Source organism: Equus caballus, chromosome 11, assembly GCF_041296265.1.
Source record: "Equus caballus isolate H_3958 breed thoroughbred chromosome 11, TB-T2T, whole genome shotgun sequence".
Lineage (NCBI taxonomy): Eukaryota > Metazoa > Chordata > Mammalia > Perissodactyla > Equidae > Equus > Equus caballus.
Genome location: NC_091694.1, coordinates 47,813,531 through 47,834,136, shown reverse-complemented (window position 1 = coordinate 47,834,136; position 20,606 = coordinate 47,813,531). Strand labels below are relative to the sequence as shown.

Below are 20,606 nucleotides of genomic sequence, written 5' to 3'. Positions count from 1 at the left end.
TGTAGTTATGGATTTGTCCATTTTTTCTTTCTAACTCTGCCAGTTTTACTTTCTATAGTTTGTTTTAATACAAGTTCAGGATTTTTTTTTTCCTTGTTCCATCTTTCATTATACCTGTAATAACCTTAGTCCCCTGTTTTTCAACATTTCAGTCACATTTTAGCAGTCACGGGTTACCTTTGTTCTATAGGGAGGTATATGATTTAGGTCATGTGTACCCTTGATGACTACTGAAGTGAAAATGGGCCTCTCATTAGGAGTCTCTCAATTAGAATGACTCAGCTAGGGGTGGAATCACTTCCTTGGAGAGAAAAGGAAAAAATGCTATGAAAGCAAAGCAGTGCTTTGTCCCGTTTCTTTACCATGTTTTTAGTCCTGGTATTTAGTTTAATTTGAGTTTCAAGTAGAATGGCTGTAGCACATGAGATTTTGTGTTTATCCAAAAAGGAAATGGATTTTAACAGAAAGAGAAACACTGCTCCAGGGCTAAAACCATTTCTAGAGGAAAAGAAGAAACAAATTTTGTTTTTTTCTTTCCAAGATTTTTATTTAGAAAAGAGTGATACTGCTAAGGAAAACATTTCTAAGCCAAGAACAAACGTATTTAAGGTCCTAGGAATAAAACCGAAGTGTTAAGGGGTGTTTTCTGGTAGAACTTCAGCTCACGATGTCTTCAAAATGGTCATTAGCCCAGAGGTTCTCAGACAGGAGCCACCTTCCCTACTTCCCCGCTGGATATTTGGCAACATCTAGACATTTTTGATTGTCACAACAAGGTCAGGGGTGCTCTTGGCATCTAGCAGGCAGAAGCCAGGTGTACTGCTAAATATCGTACAGTGTACAGGACAGACCCCTCACAACAAAGAATCATCTGGCCCCAAATGTCAGTAGCACTGCTGTTGAGGCACAGTGTTCTAACCCAACCCCGCTAAGGAGACATAACTTACCTCTGGTCCTGGGTGGTGCCTGGTGGCAAACCCAGGGAAGAATGGCTGTCTCCCGACTTCCAGACCAAGTTGTTGCTCCGCCCAGGCTCATCCTAGTCTCTCTGTCCACATACAAGGACTGTGTGGACTTAAATGGTACCTGCTTCTGCTGTGGGCTTGTCAACTGTGAAAGATGGTGGGGAAGGGCAGGGTGTGGTGCACTGTGGAACTTGCCCTCATTTTTATGCAAATGGAAGAATGAGTATGCCCATTTTCTCCTAGGAAATTGCTTACTACAGCGGGCAGCTGAAGCAGGAAATGAGGCAGCAGCTCTTTTTCTGGCAACCAATGGTGCCCACGTCAACCACAGAAACAAGTGGGTAAGTGTGACAGGGCAGCCCAGCAGCAGCTTTGGTCTATGGAAGAAATGGCGGTGGTGGATGTGTAAGGAAAAAAGAAGAACGGACTCATTTTTCAGTTTTTTTCAAAATAATACATGCACATGATTAAAAAACGAGAGTGAAACAGATGCTTTTATCCTCAAATATTGGGCGATCGATTCATTCGGCCACTGTTTCCTAAAGCATATTGTGGACTGATGGTCTAGTAGAGATTCGCAAACGTGTACACAAAAACCTACCTAACAGCGTCTTAGTGTCTATAACATTTCACATTTGCTGAGCTTTTCCTATGTGAGTGCCTTTTAAATCTGTATCTCAAGCTAGCAAGGTAGACTGTATAGTGTTAGGGGTAAAACATGGCCTTTGGGGTCGGACATTCCTGGTTTTACGAGATTTTCCATTTCCCAGCCCACCATATGTGGTCTTAGGCGCATTACTTAACCTTCCTGAGCTTCAGTTAGCTTATCTATAAACTTAGGTTAATGTTGATTTCATAGGGTCTGGTTAAGATAAAAAGAAACGATATATTTAAGTGCGTATAGTATAATATCTGGAACATTAACTTCTAAATGATAGTTATTTTACTTTATTATTTTCAGACGGGGGGATGTACTTATCTTTAAGATCACATTTATTTTACAACTACTTTGTGCTAGGAACTTTAAGGATATTATCCCATTTAATCCTCATAATGGACCTAGAAGTAGCACGTGGTGAAGAGACATTGTCGACATCTATAAAACCCTCATTTCAGGGTAGAGAACCTTGAGGTTCCAAGAGGTTAAGTGGCTCATAAATAATGGAGCCAGTATTAAAACTCGGATACTAGAATGCGTAGTTGGACACTCTCAACAATTCTGGACAAGGCAGGAAACAGTGAGCTTGGGATAGGAGATACGCAAAGTGTCTGGGAAACTCAGCGGAGAGGGCATTGCCATTCTTTGCACCATTAAATCTGCTTGTTTATCTGCACTTAGACCCACACATGGCCCGCTCTCCACTTGGAATGATGGCATGTCCCTGTATACACTAGGAGCTGGTTTCTTGATGTGGCTCCTACTGTTACGTGTCTCTGCTTCTGTCTGTCTGTCTGTCTCTCCTGTATCATCAATTTTGCCCACTATTCATCTCTGTTAGCTTACAGACATGCTTTTCTATCTCCCAACTTAAAAAATCCCTCCTGGGGCCAGACTGGTGGCTGAGTGGTTAAGTTTGTGCACTCCGTTTCAGCAGCCCAGGGTTCACAGGTTCGGATCCTGGGCACAGACCTAGCACCTCTCGTCAAGCCATGCTGAGGTGGCCTCCCACATAAAAAAAGTAGAGGAAGATTGGTATGGATGTTAGCTCAATGACAATCTTTCTCACAAAAAAGAAAAAAAAATTCCTCCCTTGAACCTACATTGTCATTGTCTACCAGCTGTTCCTTCTGTGATACCCTTCATAGAAAAACTGGGTGAAACCTAAGATGTTGAGGCGCAGAGGAAACCTGACTTGAAAGCAAGTAAGAGCGACACTGGAGAAGGGTCTGGAATGCTGGTTTAGGGTTTTTGGACTTTATCCTATGGGAAGAGAAGATGCGTAGGAGGGTTTTGAGTAGATAAGCAGTACGATCATTCTACAATTGAGAAAGCTTCCTGGGATAGCTGGCATGGATGCACCATTGAGGCCCAAGCAGGAGCCAGGTGGGAGTCATCTAGACAAGCAGTGGCTTGTCTTGACCTCTGATACTGGATTTGGATCCAAAGGGGCGGGTTTTAGAGGAATTACAAAATTACAGTCAATGGGACATACCTGCTTGTGGCTCTCAGAAGCAAGAGCGAGAGAGGTGTTAAAACTGTTGTAGTGTACCCATGAAGAGAGAGAGAACTGGCCAGGAGGGAGGACGGCTGTGGAGAGAGTGAATTCGATGTCGTGATTGTTATACTCCTTTTAAAACACTTGGGCAAGGATATCTAGCAGGCAGTGGGAAAACTGGATGCAAAAGTAGGGCTGGAGATCTGGGTTTGAGAGTCTCCTGTTAGTAGATAGTGGGGGAAGTCATGGGAGTAGATAAGCACACCCAGTGAGAATGTGGAGAATGTGCAGGAGCAGAAGGGAGCCCTGAGGAGGAGGAGGACATCCTTGTGAGGGCTCTCACCGTGACTGTGAAACAGCTCCATGCAGGGTGGGATGGGAAGGGTGCGTGTGTACACGTACACGCATACACATACATACACTTGTGTATATGCCTTTCTGTGAATATTCTGTCACATGAAACTGGTAATAATGGTTTCTTTAGGGGAGGATAATCGGGTGGTAGGGGCAAGGTGTGAGAGGAAACTTACTTTCACTGTATATTCTTGTACCTTTTGAATATTAAATCAAGTACCTGTAATACCAATTTAAAATGCTTTTAATTTTAAAAAGTAGGGGAAGGAAGCCTTGACCAGAGTTCAAGGTGAGGTTGCTATGAGCAGGTCAAAGAAACAAGGCCGAGATGTGCTGGTGGGGGTTAAAGAGCAGTGATGGCTACACTGACGGCCCTGCTTCCCTCCGGGGCCGTGAGCGTGAGGCTCTGCCACTTTCTACAGTGCTGATTTTAATGCCACTTGGAGGTCATCTGTTGTTGTTGTTGTTTAATCATAGGTCATTTTTATAATTAGCAAAATAATTATAAAAACAAAGTGAAAGGTGGTTAAGAAGGTCATTGGAAATGCAAAAGATGAGGAGCCAGGGGCGTTTGGAGGGTGCTTGGGAAGACGTTAAAGAAACAGGATGATGGCACAGGGGAAAGGGAAGGAGAGGCCGGGCAGAGTGGGACAAAAGTCCTGGAGGCCAGCTGGTGACGGGGTGAGCCAAGGGCTGTGACAGATAGCTAGGGAGCTGGGTTTCAACACTTGGGTTGTCATTATCCCTTTGTGAAGGGAACTCCCTGCCTCTGAAAGTGCTTTGATTTGGGCCCCTTGTTTCTGTTCAGGGAGAAACCCCATTGCACACAGCCTGTCGGCATGGCCTGGCCAGCCTCACTGCAGAGCTCCTGCAGCAAGGTGCCAACCCAAACCTGCAGACAGAGGAGGCTCCGCCTTTGCCAAAGGAGCCTGCCTCTCTGACCAGCTCCGTGGACAGGGTCTCTCTGCAGACGCCGCTGCACATGGCAATTGCCTATAATCATCCAGACGTGGTCTCCGTCATTCTGGAGCAAAAAGGTAGGTAGTTGGGAATTACTGCCCATCACTTGGAGCTTCAGACAGTGGTTTTGAGTAGTTACAGAGCTGATGTTTCTTCCATTGGTGAGTTTTCTTACCCAAAAAGTCCTTTCAGTTCAAACCAGATAAGCTTATAGTCTGGCTCCTGACTACTGTGTTTCCCTGTGTACATTTTCAGAACAGGGCCTGCCCATCTCACCTGTTGGGTTAAGGTGTTAGAACCTTTGACTACTTCTCTCTTACTTTGGAGTGTTTCCCTAGGCTGTTTTGGTGTAGGTCAGGCAAAGCTTTGCCCTGACATGAGCACTGTCTTGGAGAACTCTGCTGCGGCAGTCCTCCACGAGCTTGTCAGTCCTCTCCTCTGCCTCTGAGCCTCCCTGGCAGGTGAACCATGAGAGAGGAGCTGCAAAGAGGGGCCAAGGGAAGCCCGCGCAGTAGGGCAGGCCCATTCCCCTCAGAAAGTCATCCTCAGATTTTTCTTTGTTCTGTCCTGCTATTTCTTTTACTCTTGCCTGCATCCTTGTTAAGGCCTGCATTTTTAGCACTGTGCTTGTGGAAGGAAGTGGGGTTTTAAGTAGAGTGCCTTGTTCTTGGTCGTCACAGGAGTTGTAAGATGGTAGGAAGTAGGTGTTAGGAAAACATCACCAGGGCACTGTTCTGATCCTCTTTTCAGTAATCTAGTAATTAATGTGTATTTCCATAGTGGAATCTGGTTTCCTTTTGTGAAGATTCAGTGTTTTAAGCTTTAAAAACATTCATTTTCCCCCATAAACTTGGGTCCAAAATATCAGATTTCTGGGCTTCCACTCCCCATAAAATTTATCAGTTCTGTTTGTATAGAAATGATCGAATTATAGCCACTTAGTCAGTTTGACACTGAGCTCTTATTCTCTTGAATACTTTAAGTGTGATCCATGGGATGGTGAAATCAAGTGTTCTTTTCCTTTTAAAAAATTTAGCTAATGCTCTTCATGCCACCAACAACTTGCAAATTATTCCGGACTTCAGCCTCAAGGATTCCCGAGACCAGACTGTGCTGGGCCTGGCATTATGGACTGGTAAGGCGATGCCAGAGGGGTTAGACGCCTGCAGACAGACAGATGGCAGAAGATTAGATGAGAGAGAGAGGGAGGGAGGGAGGTGTGGAGGGTTGGAGCTAATCATTTGGTTGTAAACCTTTCTGTTTGGGTTAAGACTGTCATATCCAGCAGAAAACTGCTGGCTTTGAGAAGTTGAGAGGGAGTGTATGTTGTAGTAAGATGTTGAGGCAGTGGGCAAAGCTAAGCCTGCATTGTTTATTTCCAAGGCATGCACACCATCGCAGCCCAGCTGCTGGGCTCTGGGGCTTGCATCAATGACACCATGTCGGATGGGCAGACCTTGCTGCACATGGCCATGCAGCGCCAGGACAGCAAGAGCGCGCTCTTTCTCCTGGAGCACCAGGCGGATATAAACGTCAGGTGGGCCGGCACAGCTCTCCACTGAACACTAGGTCACATTTAATTGAGATGGTTCAAAAGCATAGCATTGCCTGTAGACAATGTTTTTGTTCCTTTTTAAATAAAGGAAGGGAAACAATGACCCTCAAGAAGTACAAATACAATGTTGTAACTGAATATAATTGTGGACTCACGAGATGGAGAAGGGGAACTATACTTTGCGCTTGTTTGAACCTTTCAAAACTAGTGCACAATATTGCACGTCTCATTAAACAGGATAATCCTAAATCAATTATTTGAGTAGGAATTTCAGTTATAGTGAAGAACATTCCAACAAATGGGCTATCAAAAAAACTTGAGGAGAAAAAAGTATAGAGTTAAATTTTTATTGTTTTTATATTTTCAAAGGAATTTATCTTTGTCTCCAATGGCAAGAGACCCTGAATGACTGTGGGTGAAAGAAGTGTTTTGTCAAGTGGGTAGTTGTCATTTTATTAAGATGCTACTAAAGCAGCTGTATACTTGTAGGATTTCAACACTTGGATGTTGGTCAGTTAATTTTCTGGGTGCAATAGGATGGCATGGCTATGTTTTTTTTAAAAGGTAGAAGGGACAGATGCTATTGACAGGTTAAATTTCTCTGAAAGAATATTAATGAATGTGAGTGAAGTGTGTTTGAGGGATACAGTGGATTCTGGCCTCTGGAGTGCCCAGAAGGGCACCCTTTGTCATTTGGCTTCAGCTACGAATGTTGGTTTTGGCGTTCATGTCCTAGCAGGACCCAGGATGGGGAGACAGCCCTTCAGCTGGCCATCAGAAATCAGCTTCCCCTGGTGGTGGATGCCATATGCACCCGAGGAGCTGACATGTCGGTGCCAGATGAGAAGGGGAACCCTCCTCTGTGGCTCGCATTGGCAAATAATCTAGAGGACATCGCATCCACGCTGGTGAGAGAAGCTCAGCTTTAGCCTCTGTTTATGCATGGGGATATTTTGTGTCAGAGATGGATTTAGTGCCTACATTGCAATCACAAGAGCAAGAGATCTGCCAAGGAACAAATTGGGTCAAGGATGAGCAAGGGCTGGCCCCATGGCTGAGTGGTTAAGTTCATGTGCTCTGCTGCAGGCGGCCCAGGGTTTCGTCAGTTCGAATCCTGGGCGCAGACATGGTACCGCTCATCAAGCCACGCTGAGGCGGCATCCCACATATCACAACTAGAAGGACCCACAATTAAGAATATACAACTATCTACCTGGGGGCGTTGGAGAGAAAAAGGAAAAAAATAAAATCTTTAAAAAAAAAAAAAAGAAATTGCCTGTTAATTACAGGTATGTATTACTGGGGGCTTATGCGTGTGTGTGCATGCACTTCCGTGTGTTTTCTGTCCCTTCTAGAACACAGTTCTAGAAGGCATTAATTAAACATGTCTTTCCTGTATTTCCCAAACCCATCCCACAGAACCTAGTGCAAGAACTTACGCAGAAGCAGATTTTAATTATTTTTTGCTGAGGAACATTCGCCCTGAGCTAACATCCATGCCAATCCCTACCTCTATTTTTTAGTATGTGGACCGCCAGCACAGCATGGCTGCTAACAGAGTGGTGTAGCTCCACGCACAGGAACCAAACCCAGGCCACCAAAGCAGAGTGCACTGAACTTAAACCCGAGGCCACCAGGGTTGGCCCGCACAGAAGCAGATTCTAATCAGTGTTTGTAAAACTAATGAATGAAAGAGATTAAAATAATTATCAGTTAATTATCAACTGTATCTTGCCTGAAAAAATGGATCTAATAATGTGCATAGAGCTCAGAGATGATGATAAAAATTTTCACCTTTGCTAAGTAGCATTTATGAGTAAACTGTTTTTTTCTGCAGGTCAGACATGGTTGTGATGCCACATTCTGGGGTCCAGGACCTAGTGGGTGCCTTCAGACACTCCTTCACAGAGCCATTGATGAAAACAATGAATCCACTGCCTGCTTTCTTATTCGCAGGTCCGAGAACCCTAAGTATCTCTTCAGATCTTATTCAACTTGTTGCAAACTGGCTCTTTTCTCATTTAATCCAACTACAGTCTTGACATGCCTGTGTAATTTACTTTCATAATTAAGGCTATCAGAGAGTCACTCTTCTGTCAAGTCAAGTCAGTCAAGGGGCTTGACTCACTTGTGAGGAGAGGGGTTCGTGTGCCCAGATCAAAGAATCTAAAAGCTAAGCCAGCTTCCTGCTTTGGGAGTCATATAGACTCCCGTAATCAAATCAGACCAGTTCACACAGTGAAGCCAGGAGGCTGGGGCGGCCTCTGCAGGGCCCCAGCAACATGTATGAGCCATAACAGGCTCCATGGCCTCTTAGAGTCAGGATGTGTGGGAGGCAAGGTTATTCAGGAAACCTTTAGAACAGTGGTTCTCAGACTTTAAATGCATGCAAATCTCCTGGGGGAGCTTTTAAGAATTTTGATACTCAGATTGCCCCCAAGACCAACTGCAGAAGAATCTATGGGAGTGGGAGCTAGATACCAGTATTTGAGGCCCAGGCCCAGGCCAGCAGTCCTGGCGGCAGCAGCTTTCCTGTTGGATTAGATGAGCTGCTGCTGTACATTTGTCAGCATGCCTTTAGACTAGGTGGAAGCATGGCTCTCGAAGCCTTCCTTTTATTGCCCCCTTCCTTTTAGTGGCTGCGATCTGAATAGTCCCAGACAACCCGGTGCTAATGGAGAAGGAGAGGAAGAGGCCAGAGATGGGCAGACCCCCTTGCATTTGGCAGCCTCCTGGGGACTGGAAGAGACAGTACAGTGTCTTCTGGAGTTTGGTGCCAATGTAAACGCACAGGTATGGAGAGTTTCTCTTTTCCAGAGAGATAGATGGTAACCTCAGAATTAGGGAAATCTCCTCTTATGGCAAAGGACCTTGCAGATTTTCTGGTCCTGGGCCTATGATTTACTGTGAATGGGGATAAGATACAGACAGATGAAGTGACTTTCTCTGGGTCATACAGCCTGCCTAGTAATTTTAATGATTTCAGTTAAGACTTTTCTTCTTTGTCCTTTTGACAGCGTGAGGAAGGTTTGTCCAGTCGACTTTTCTTTGCCTCCTATCCCTGTTATAGATTTCCACTGAAAGTTTATTCTAGTCCCAAGCTGAGCACTGTGTTTAGGAAGATGTCCTCATAGCTCAACTGAGCACCCCTGAGTTATGTTCCTTGATGCTTTTCAATGTTCCAGCCTGTGAAGATCCATGTACGCAGCCCTATAGTCAGATAAGATCTGAGTAGTATAACTTAGAGGTGAGGTTGCCTGCATACCTTCTAACCCAAATGTGTCTTTGCCTGGGCCACTGGAGCAGGAGGGATGATGAGTGGCTCTCGGACATCTCTGGCCTCTTCACAAGCTGATCTCAAACACAGGATGGCAGTGTTGATTCTCAGAACCGACTTTGATTTAAAAGTTATCCCCCTTCATATTTTTCCTGAGTTTTATCTTTCATTTGGACATTGAAATCTGTGCCTTGTCCCCATAGGATGCAGAAGGAAGAACACCTGTTCATGTGGCCATCAGCAACCAACATAGCGTCATCATTCAGTTGTTGATTTCTCACCCTGATATCCACTTGAATGTACGAGACAGACAAGGGCTGACCCCTTTTGCCTGCGCCATGACTTACAAGAACAACAAGGCAGCCGAGGCCATCCTGAAACGAGAATCTGGGGCTGCTGAGCAGGTGAGTGACCAACACCCAGCACTCTCCATGTTGCTGAACACAGCAGAACCTGTAATGGAGACTAAACAGATGTCACCAGCTAAACAGGTCTCTTCTATATAAAGACATTTGTTTTGCAATTATATCCCCTTTTCTTAAAATTTGGCCATTCAGATGTCTTGTCAGTGCTGGATGAGATTTAACTGCTCTGCCCTGTATGTCAGCCACCTGATGGTACCCCATGTAGAAGGAAGCTGGGGGTGGCTGGGCCCAGTAGTAGGAATTCTGTGGCATGTACAGCTGAAGTCATTCTTTGCTTTTGCTTGGTTGTTTAACTGCCCTGGTAGTGAATGTCTTAAGAAAATTTAAACTGAAGTTGAGGAGCTTTTGGTGTGATGTTGGGGCAACTTTCTCAGTGTTTTAGAGTTCAGTTGTTATCATTCAGCTCAGCATGTTTAGTTGTCCTTATTTGTGGTTCTTTACCAGCTGCTAAATCTGGTTGGTGAACTGTTGGCCTGCAACAGCAGATTGGGTGGGAAAGGACAGTAGTAGCTGATGTGAGGTGGGAGCAGGGATGGGTTTAAGTCAGTCCTACAGACACTTGAATCTCCATCCAGCACTTAGAATACTGCCAAGATTTGTGAATAGCCATTTATGAAGGTAAGATGGAAACTTGGGGCCTGAACAAAATGGAATCCTAACATGGTTGAAGACCATTGCTTGTTATTTCAGTCTTCGGTACATCACTTTCCTTCAGCATTTGTGTAATTGTGCACATGTTAACCTCACCCTTGCTCAGGTAGCATAAAATTTTCGTGGATGGAGACAGTCGTCTCACATTTCCTCTCCATCTAGTATGAAACTGGTTCTGTTGATCAAAGTCCTTTGATTGCCTGTGATAGCAGTACATGCTGTGGACGTGTGTGTGTGTGTGAGGGAATGTGATGTGTGTGTGCCATGTTGGTGTCTCCCTCACTTCTCACTGAGCACTCATGCTGACATGACAGCTCTTGTAACTCCATTTTCATCCGTGGTTTGATTTTGAGTGAGCTTTTGTATGCCTTACGTCAGTGGAGCAGCATCTGTGACGTACTGTTGGCTGCCTCCCTTAACATGTGCTATTATCCTGTGGCTCGGCAAAAGAGGAAAATTTCTGAAGATTTGTTTGACTGCTCAGGGTCAGGCTGGCATGGTAGGCTGGGTGCTTGTTTAAGCCAAAGCAAGACTCCCAAGGCTAGTCTCCAGCTTTGCCTTTCCCTGAGCATCCCAGGATCTTGGTGCCTTCCTTTCCCTGTCCCTCGGGTTGTCTCTTTCTTGGCTTTCCAAGTCCAGCTCCTGTAGCAGGAGGATGCCGGGGCAGCTTGGATCAGTGTAGTGGGTCCCTTTCCCTCACCACATGAATGTGACCATGCACACGTGGTCATGTGCACAAATATGTAGAATGGGTGTGTGTGGGGGGGAGGCACATTTAGTGTTGGTTCTTGGAAGGGAGCCTCCTGGAACTGAGGAAAGGACTAGACCATGACCTCTGCAGTGGTTAGCACAGCTTACAGGTGCTCATGAGGCACTCTTGCAAGGGAGAGCCCACTAATTGGTTCCTACTTGTTGCCTTAGGTGGATAACAAGGGCCGAAATTTTCTTCATGTGGCAGTCCAGAACTCTGATATTGAAAGTGTCCTGTTCCTGATCAGTGTCCAGGCTAATGTGAATTCCAGAGTCCAGGATGCCTCCAAGCTGACCCCTTTGCACCTTGCGGTCCAAGCAGGCTCAGAGATTATTGTCCGCAATTTGGTAAGTGTCGCTGAAATGTTATTGCATGTAACTTGTAGGCAAAGCATGTTGTGTAGCGTGTGTGCAGAGTCTCTCGTCACAGGTGTTTTGCCAGGTATTGTGAAAGGCCAGCACGAATTTGGGGGCTAAGCCAGCAAGCTCAGGAAAGCAGGGTGTCAATCGGCAGCATGTCCTAAGTGCCCAGGGGGCTGCTTGAGCAGGCAGCTGCTGGAGTGAGGCCTTGAGGGAGAGCAGGACTCGACGGCAGAGGCAAGTGGGAGCAGGAAGGAAAGGGAGACCCGCTTCTATTGTCTGCCTGCTCTGTGTCAGGAGTTCAGCCAGTGCTTTCCAGGGAGCTGTCTCTCTCCTGTTTTTTGTTAGTCTTTTTTTACTGAAGTATAATTGACATATATTATATTAGTTTTCAAGTGTACAACATATTGATTTGATATCTGCATATATTGTGAAATGATTGCCACAGTAAATCTAGTTAACATCTGTCACCATACATAGTTACAAAAAAATTTTCTTGTGATGACGACTTTTAAGATTTAGTCTCTTAGCAACTTTGAAATATACATACAATACCATATTTGAACTATAGTCACCATGCTGTACATTACATCCCCATGACTTATTTGCTTATTTATTTTATACCTGGAAGTTTGTACCTTTAGAACCCCTTCACCCATTTCACCCCCTCCAAACTCCCCCTATCTGGCAACCAGCAATCTGTTCTCTGTATCTGTGAGCTTGGTTTTTGTTTGTTTTTTAAATTCCACATAAAAGTAAGATCATACAGTATTTGTCTTTCTGTGACTTATTTCACTTAGCATAACCATGCAGGTTGTCTCAAATGGCAAGATTTCTGTCTCTTTCATGGGCTGAATAGGATTCCATTTATATATACCCCATCTTCTTTATCTATTCTTCTATCAATAGACATTTAGGTTGTTTCCGTATCTTGGCTATTGTAAATGATGCTGCAGTGAACATGGGGGTGCATATATCTTTTCAAATTAGTTTTTTGGGGGGTAAATACCCGGAAGTGGGATTGCTGTATCATATGGTAGTTCTATTTTTAATTTCTTGAGGAACCTCCATACTGTTTCCCTAGTGGCTGCACCAAATTACATTCCGACCAACAGTGCACAAGGGTTCCCTTTTCCCCACATCCCTGCCAACACTTGTTATCTCTTGTGTTTTGTTTTTTTTTAACCTAGGCTAACAACTGTTGCCAATCTTTTTTTTTTTTTTCTGCTTTATCTCCCCAAACCCCCCCTGTACACAGCTGTATACCCTTCTAGTTGTGGGATGTGGGACGCCGCCTCATCGTGGCCTGACAAGCGGTGCCATATCCGCACCCAGCATCCGAAACCTGGGCTGCCGTAGCGGAGCGCGCGAACTCAACCACTCGGCCACGGAGCCGGCCCCTCTTGTGTTTTTGATAATAGCCATTCTAACAAGCGTGAGGTGATATCTCATTGTGATTTTGATTTGCATTTCCCTGATGATTAGTGATGTTGAGCCCTTTTTCATGTACCTATTGGCCATCTGTATGTTTTCTTTGGAAAAATGTCTGTTAGATCCTCGGCTCAATTTTCATCAGATTGTTTGATTTTTTGCTATTGAGTTGTATGAGTTCTTTATATTTTGATATTAACCCCTTATCAGATATATAATTTGCAGATTTTTTCTCCCATTCCATAAGTTCTCTTTTCATTTTGTTGGTGGTTTCCTTTGCCCTGCAGAAGCTTTTCAGTTTGTAGTTCCACTTGTTTATTTTTGCTTTTGTTTCCTTTGCTTTTGGAGTCAGATCCAGAAAATCATCACCAAGCCTGATGTCAGGGAGCTTACCGACCCTCTGACTCTCAAAACCAGCTGGAGGGGTGTAGGGAATTTTTTATATTTTACAAAGGAAGACATTTAAGCTCAGAAAGAATTTTTTTTCCCCTAAGATTATCAGCTAGTCAGTAGTGTAGCTGAGATTTTAGCCATTTCTATTTGACTTCAAAGCCTGCCTTTTCCAGTACAACATGATGCTACCCAGGCAGGAAAAGGATCTGAGCAAAGATGTGGAGACTGCAAAGTGCATGGGGCGTGTTTCAGTAGAAAAGTGTGGTTGAAATTTGGGTGGAGAGTAGAAGGAGACCTGGTTGGAACGGGAGGTAGAGACCAGATTGTGGGGTGTCATGTTTCAGACCAAGAACTGTGAGCAGCCTTGATCCTTTTGGGAGTGGAGAAACCATTGTAAGCGTTCGAGCTAAGACCATGGTCCAGAGCCAAGACCAGGGCTCCATGTCACCTGGCCACCCCCTAAGAGCTGGCAATTGCTGGTACCTCTCATCAGCCCCAGGTGCATGTTGCAGAACTGGACACTGGGACACTTGACCAGCCTTTGGTCCCCTGCCATTTTTGTTTTTGAAAAATACTTTTTAGAAAAACCTTTATGGCTTGATAGGTGTTAGAGGTGAGAGACATTTACCTTGGGGGTGGGGTATGAGGAGGTGGGGTCACCAGTGAAGAGGTCAATGGGAGGCAATGGCAGTGAGGGATGGACTGGAGAATGATGGAGGAGGTGGGGTCACCAGTGAAGAGGCCTGTGGGAGGCAATGGCAGTGAGGGATGGACTGGAGAATGATGGAGGAGGTGGATGGACTCCGGGCACAGACTGGACATGGGGCAAACAGCTCAGGAGGCAGAGATGGGCCTTGAAGTAGTAGGGAATCGGGCCATGTGTTCATTAATTTGCCTGCCACCCTGAGAGCCTAGGGAGGTTTGAAGACCATGGCCCCTTCACCACGGTCATGCCTCCGCCTTCCTAAGGACCCTGGAGGTGATAGGAGGCCCTACAAACAGCTGGTCTTCCAATGGCCACCCAGTCCTTCCTCTGTGAATTGGTGCAGCTTAATGTGGGAACCTGCTCATATTGAAACAGTACCTTTACGCAGACCTCTCCCCCTCTGCCCAGTTAACCAACCTTGGGGTCAGCTGTGATCCCCAGTACAGCACTCGTGACCGTGAATACCCCTCTATGGTATATCCTGTACACCTTCAAAGTTTGTATATATTTGTGTGTGTGTATACATTTCTCTTTCTCTCTCTCTCCAAATGGAATCATACTATCATACTGTCTTCTAACTTGCCTTTTTCTAACTTACTGTAACATAGATATTCTTCCATGTTAAACCATAAATTTTTATCGTCTTAATGGCTACCTATTCTATTGTTTGTATATATTATAATTTTCATAACTAAATCCTTTTTGCAGTCTGGTCTAACTTTGATAAGCAGTGGGCGTCCTTATATAGTGCAGTGGACATCATTGCAGTCCTGTGTAGTTTTTTTTTTTTTAAAGATTTTATTTTTCCTTTTTCTCTCCAAAGCTCCCTAGTACATAGTTGTGTATTTTTAGTTGTGGGTCCTTCTAGTTGTGGCATGTGGGATGCCGCCTCAGCATGGCTTGATGAGCGGTGCCATATCCACACCCAGGATTTGAACTGGCGAAACCCTCGGCCGCTAGAAGCAGAGCGAGCGAACTTAACCACTCGGCCATGGGGCCAGCCCCCTCCTGTGTAGTTTTATATACCAAAGTCTTAGAAGTAGAATTTCTGTGTCCTAAGGAATGGCTTAGTAACATTTTGATAATTGCCTGTTTGTCCTTGGTTCAGGTTTTGCTGGCTTATGCCTCACCAGGAGTGTGTGTGAGGCCCTTATGCTCCCAGCTTTGGCAGCAGGGCAGACTCCATGGATGTCAGAAGACAGACAGGCTTGGCTCCCTTAAGTGGGACCTTGGTTGGTTGTGGTAGAGAGGCTGCTCATGTGATCAACTTCAACAGCTTCTTGCAGGAGCCAAAGTGAATGAATTAACCAAGCACCGCCAGACCGCCCTCCATCTCGCTGCCCAGCAGGACCTGCCCACCATCTGCTCAGTCCTCTTGGAGAATGGCGTGGACTTTGCTGCTGTGGATGAGAATGGAAATAATGGTAATTCCCAGGCACTCCCTGTGTCCGGTACTGATCGCCTTAAGCAGTCCCTCCGTTCTAGGGCAGGAGGTGCACTGCACCCTTGAGTCTGCTCCCCCTTCAAGGAGGGTGGCTTTTACAAGGGCAGAGCTGTGACAGGAAATGCTCTGAGTGGGGCATCCAGTCTGTCACTGACCAGGCCCTGGGCAGCTTCCCAATCTGAATGGTAACCCTAGAGGCCTGAAGTGGCTTCTTGTGAAACCATTAAATCTCATCTTTGGATAACTGTAGAAGCGGGAAGCAAAGTCTTACAAGGTTGCGTTTATCACTCATTCTTGGGGGGTGGTGAAGACGAGAAAGGATGGCTCTGTGATTGGACAGTGGCTGCTCTGGCTAAGGCCCATTTAGAAGGAGGTTTGTAAGGGTGAGGAGGAGTTGGGATTTTCTGCATGTGCTTCTTGCACAGTAAGAGGATTTACTCCCCAGCTCTTCATCTCGCTGTCATGCACGGTCGGCTCAACAACATCCGGGTCCTCCTGACAGAGTGCACTGTGGATGCTGAAGCCTTTAATCTGAGGTGAGTGTGTGTGGTCCAGAGCAGAGGCCAGGGCTCCACGTCACCTGGCTGCCCCTCAGAGCTGGTGGTCACTGCTGCCTTGCATTAGCCCCAAGTACACACTGCAGAACTGGCCATAGGGCACTTGACCAGCCTTTGGAACCCTGAAATTTTTCATTTTGAAAAATACTTTTTTGAAAAAACTTTTACGACCTTTTATGTGTGCTTTAGATTTATCCAGCATCACAGAGTTCAGAAAATTCCATTTCTTTTGTGCATGACGGTGTGGCAGATATATACCTAACTTTTTCAACTTGTTTTATCAGAGGCCAGTCACCACTGCACATTTTGGGACAATATGGCAAAGAGAACGCAGCAGCCATCTTTGATCTCTTCTTAGAGTGCATGCCTGAGTATCCTCTAGATAAACCAGATGCAGAAGGCAACACGGGTATGTAATGAGGTGTTCGTATGTCCTGTCTCACTTGCATTCCTTGCTTCCTAGAGAAACAAGAGCCCAGGCACACATGTCTTTATTTGTGGGCATTCAGCCCAATGCATTTCGGCTGCATCACTGCATCTGTCACAGATCCCTGCCGTGGAATTTGGCAGTGTCTGCTTTTAGGCACAAGCACATCTGAAGTGTATCTAGTGCTGCAAAGCCGTGCCCATGTCCAAACAGGCCTGCCCACCTGTTCTTATTGCCCTCGTCTACCTCTTACCGGGTCAGCTAGGGCCCTGCCCAAGCTCCCACATGCCAAGAGAGAGAAAGGCTATAACCACCTCACAGATGCTTCAGAAGGAAGAAATGTGCTGCAGTCTGTGTAAACATGCTTTGAAAGAGTGGCAAGTTATACAGTCATGTGCCAGATAACGACGTTTTGGTTAACGACAGACGGCAGGTAGGATGGTGGTCCCTTAAGATTAGTGCTGTATAGCCTAGGTGTGTAGTAGGCTATACTGTCTTGTGTAAGTACACTCTGATGTTTGCACAATGACAGAATTGCTTAACAACACATTTCTCCGAACGTGTCCCTGTCATTAAGCGCTACATGTTTGTATACAGATAAGGGCTGATGTCTTATTGAGGGGGTTAATAAATAGGCCTCTCTGATGGTGTTGCTGTGGCTACATGGTCACTATGTTAATTTGTGTAGCTTTCATAGTTTTTTAGATGTACTTTTTGTAATACTCACAACAGCCCTGTAAGGTGTGCAGCGTAGATGGTGTAACCCCTTTTTTAAATAAGAAACAAAGGTGAAACCAGAGCTGTCTGAGCACTTTGCTGCTGCTGTAGTCCCACTCATTTGCCCTCATGCCAGACAGGGCCTCCACGGCCTTTAGCAGAAATGCAGCCACCAAGGTGTCCTGAAGGTTAGCATGGGACCAAATATTTTGTCATTAGGCCTTGGCCTTGATACATGAACATGTTTTTAAGCCAGCAGTGATGAGCCTGAGCTTCAGAAGAGTCAGCCCTGGGAGTGAGCTGCTGGACCCAGCACCCACTCCAGTGCGCCCCAGTGTCCAGGAGCAGGTAAACAGGAAGGCAGGCAGGTGCTTCCTGCCCAGGCTTCTGAAGTACGTAGACCTGGTTTCAAGTACCGAGCTCTGTCATGTTCTAGTGGGATGACTCTGGGGAAATTCTGTACCCTCTCTATGCCTGTTCTTCATTTGAAATAATAACCCTCATCTTACTGGATCATTTAAGGAATTAGATGAAAGAATTTAAATCAAGTGTCTGGTCAAGGTAAGCAAAGGGGAGCTGCTGTTAGCTGTAATTGTTAGCGGGGAGGGCCAGCAGGATGGCCTGGCCAGAGCCTGGTTCCCTCTGGGCCTGTACCTACACCAAAGAGAGGCTTCATGGGGTAGAAGAACTTTCTGGAGCATGTTCCCCAAACTAATTTTTTTCTCCATGTGTACACACTTCACGGATCTTTAGATTTAGTTACATTGTGTAAAAAGAGCTTTGTCCTCCCAGTGTTTCATGCCCGAGGAAGGCACCTGAGACTGGTATATTTTTCCTTCAGTGTCTGATCCCTCCTCAGTTCTCTTGTAGCTGAAGCTCTAAGTGGGTAAGAATATGTCACTGGAGCTGGAGCTGCCTGGAGTCCCCTGGCTCGTGGCCGGGTCCTTAACTGGAAAATGCTGCAGACCCTCTGCGGAGGTCTCACCAGAGCTACAGGGCCTCTATTTGTCAGTGGCGACTTTCCTAACAAATGTCCTGCCAGGTGTCTGTCCTGCGCTCAGCTATCCTCTACCAACCCTTTGGCAGTGCCAGGCTGGGCCCGGGTGGGAACTAGCCCTGCCTGTGGTTTTGTTTTCCAGTGCTGCTCTTAGCATACATGAAAGGGAATGCCAACTTGTGCCGTGCCATCGTCCGATCCGGGGCTCGCCTTGGGGTGAACAATAACCAAGGAGTCAACATTTTCAACTATCAGGTTGCCACCAAGCAACTTCTGTTTAGACTGTTAGGTGAGTGGCTCACTTTCTGCTCTTTCAGTGCATGCACAGTTATAACCTTGATTATCTAGATGTATTAGTGATCTTGAAATCTCATAGTGACTTGCTCCAAGAGCTGAACCAGTAGTTTTCCAGGCACCATATAGGACTTTTTCTATGAAGGCTGCAAAGGCCCTTGAGCAATGTTGGGAAGGTCACTGTTGGCAGTCTCTTTTCAGAGTGCTCCCCGTTGGGGCCCCTGTCAGTTTCCCATGTCTCCTGATGCTACCAGAAATCCATAAGCTCCAGGCAGGTCATCCTGTACACCCTTGTCCTTCAGCTGATTCAGATTCTCTGCATCCTTCAGAATGGCCTTCTGCTTCAGCCCCCACTGACTCTTCCTTCTCTGTGTTCCTTTTATGAAGAGGAGAGCGTCACTCTTGAAGATTTCATATTAGCAAGTGTTTACTTGTCCCTGTTGAGGTGGCAGAAAGAATCAGAATGCTTCAAGTGCCTGCATGTCACTGTGTTGTCATCACCCGCAGTGGAGACAGATGGGGGTTATTAGCCCCATGGTAAGGGCAGAGAAACAAGCTCAGAAGTACTTAGTAGCTATGAGGTCTTGATGTAGGTGACTTGCCCATGTCGCAGAGCCAGTTTGTAGCAAACTAGTGCTAAAGCACAGTGTTTCTGCCATACCCAGTCTACTGTTGGCCGTGCAGTTGGTCAGCCTTTTCAGAGCTCAGAACAGGAGCCTATCACAGTGCCGCTGTGTGGTTGCTGGATAATGATTGACTCACGTGCTGCTTCCTCCCTGTGAGCTCAGGCTCCTTCTGTGTAGAAAGTGTTAAGAACTATGCTTGGCATAGAGTTGAGCATTTAGTAAATAAGTACTAGTGACTGTTGCGGTTATCTACCCTGATAAATCCTAACCTGAATGCCCCACAGCTTCCGGAAACTGAAAACTGAACTCCTCATCTGCTCTGGTTCTTTCTCTTACGTCTTTTGTCTGACGGTGGTGCCACCACAGACTCAATCATTCCATCCAGAAACCTGGGAATCACCTTTGTCTTCCTCCTGCTCCCTACCTCCCGTCACACCCCCCACTTCTGTTCAGCCACCAGATCTCACAGATCCTGCCTCCTCACTTCCTCCTGTCTTGGTCGTCCGTCCCCCCCCACCTTGCCATTTGGCCCTGCCATTCTTTATAGCTGTTGGTTTCTGCACTCTCCCTGTCATGCCTTATGCTCCAGCCATCCCTGACTGCGTGCATTCCCCCAGACACTGTGCTGTTTCACTGCCTTGGACACTGCTTCCCTCTCCCCAGTCGGCCTGGCAAACGCTGGCTCTCCAGATTTCTCCTCTGTGACACTGTCCCTGATCCAGTTAGGATATATTCCTCCTTCATCCCTGCTGTCACTCTGCGACATGCTGCTCTGTTTACTGGTCTGTTTCCCTGCTGCCTGTGAGCTCCGAGTCTTGCCTGGCACAGTCACTGTCTGACAGGAACTAGTCTTCTCCTGCCTGTGTTACAGATATGCTGTCCAAGGAGCCTCCGTGGTGTGACGGCTCCAACTGCTACGAGTGCACTGCCAAGTTTGGAGTCACAACTCGCAAACATCATTGGTAAGACCCTGCAACACACTTACCAGAGGAGTGAGGGGACTTCTGCTGATGTCATTGTGTCTACCTTTTTCCATGATAAGTCATGAACTTGCCAGGGCCCCGCACTCTCCTGGGTAAAACCTGACCAAATGGAGTGATGAGGTGACACGACTCTGCACACCGGTGGTGATGTAGGGAGGGCAGAGGGCATTCAGACTGGTGACTTTCCTGCTGAATTTTGGGGTCTCAGGCCCCAGGCAGCCTGTCAGGCCTTGTGTCATCGACCCCAGGTTTCCTGCCTGCGGCAGAGCTGACTGAATTACTTCCCTCAGAGGAAGTGTGCTTCTAACCTGAGCACGGCCGCTCCGCAGAGAACTGAGGAGCTGTTCCCATTAAAACGAGACAGTTCCTTGGCTACTGCTGAGCCCCTCTTGATCCTGAAACAAAAAGCCTTCTCCAGTATCATTTTAAGTATTGGCTGGGATTTTGTTTTCATGGACTAATTATACATGTATTGGTAGAACTTGGCTGGCAGGGGGCAGAGCTGACCCCAGAGTTCCGGCCATGGGCTTGCCTGTCTGCCGAGGGTGCTGCTGTGGCCATCCTCACGTTCTGGGAAG

The 20,606-nt window shown here is 46.2% G+C and overlaps 1 protein-coding gene across 6 annotated transcripts in view; it reads left to right on the top strand.

The window, feature by feature from the left end:
* The window catches only part of ANKFY1 (ankyrin repeat and FYVE domain containing 1), an 89,613-nt gene that overhangs the window by 64,767 nt on the left and 4,240 nt on the right, over positions 1–20,606 (top strand). For all 6 annotated transcript variants that reach the window (XR_011423434.1, XR_011423436.1, XM_005597676.4 and 3 more), the window contains 14 exons: positions 1,209–1,306; positions 4,284–4,512; positions 5,472–5,570; positions 5,819–5,972; positions 6,730–6,898; positions 7,828–7,946; positions 8,627–8,783; positions 9,471–9,671; positions 11,265–11,441; positions 15,260–15,407; positions 15,873–15,963; positions 16,269–16,393; positions 18,268–18,414; positions 19,917–20,007. Coding sequence is in view for 4 of the 6 variants with exons in the window: in XM_005597676.4 (XP_005597733.1) it covers positions 1,209–1,306; positions 4,284–4,512; positions 5,472–5,570; positions 5,819–5,972; positions 6,730–6,898; positions 7,828–7,946; positions 8,627–8,783; positions 9,471–9,671; positions 11,265–11,441; positions 15,260–15,407; positions 15,873–15,963; positions 16,269–16,393; positions 18,268–18,414; positions 19,917–20,007 (2,005 nt within the window). In the remaining 2 variants the exon portion in view is untranslated. The remainder of the gene's footprint in view (positions 1–1,208; positions 1,307–4,283; positions 4,513–5,471; positions 5,571–5,818; positions 5,973–6,729; positions 6,899–7,827; positions 7,947–8,626; positions 8,784–9,470; positions 9,672–11,264; positions 11,442–15,259; positions 15,408–15,872; positions 15,964–16,268; positions 16,394–18,267; positions 18,415–19,916; positions 20,008–20,606) is intronic.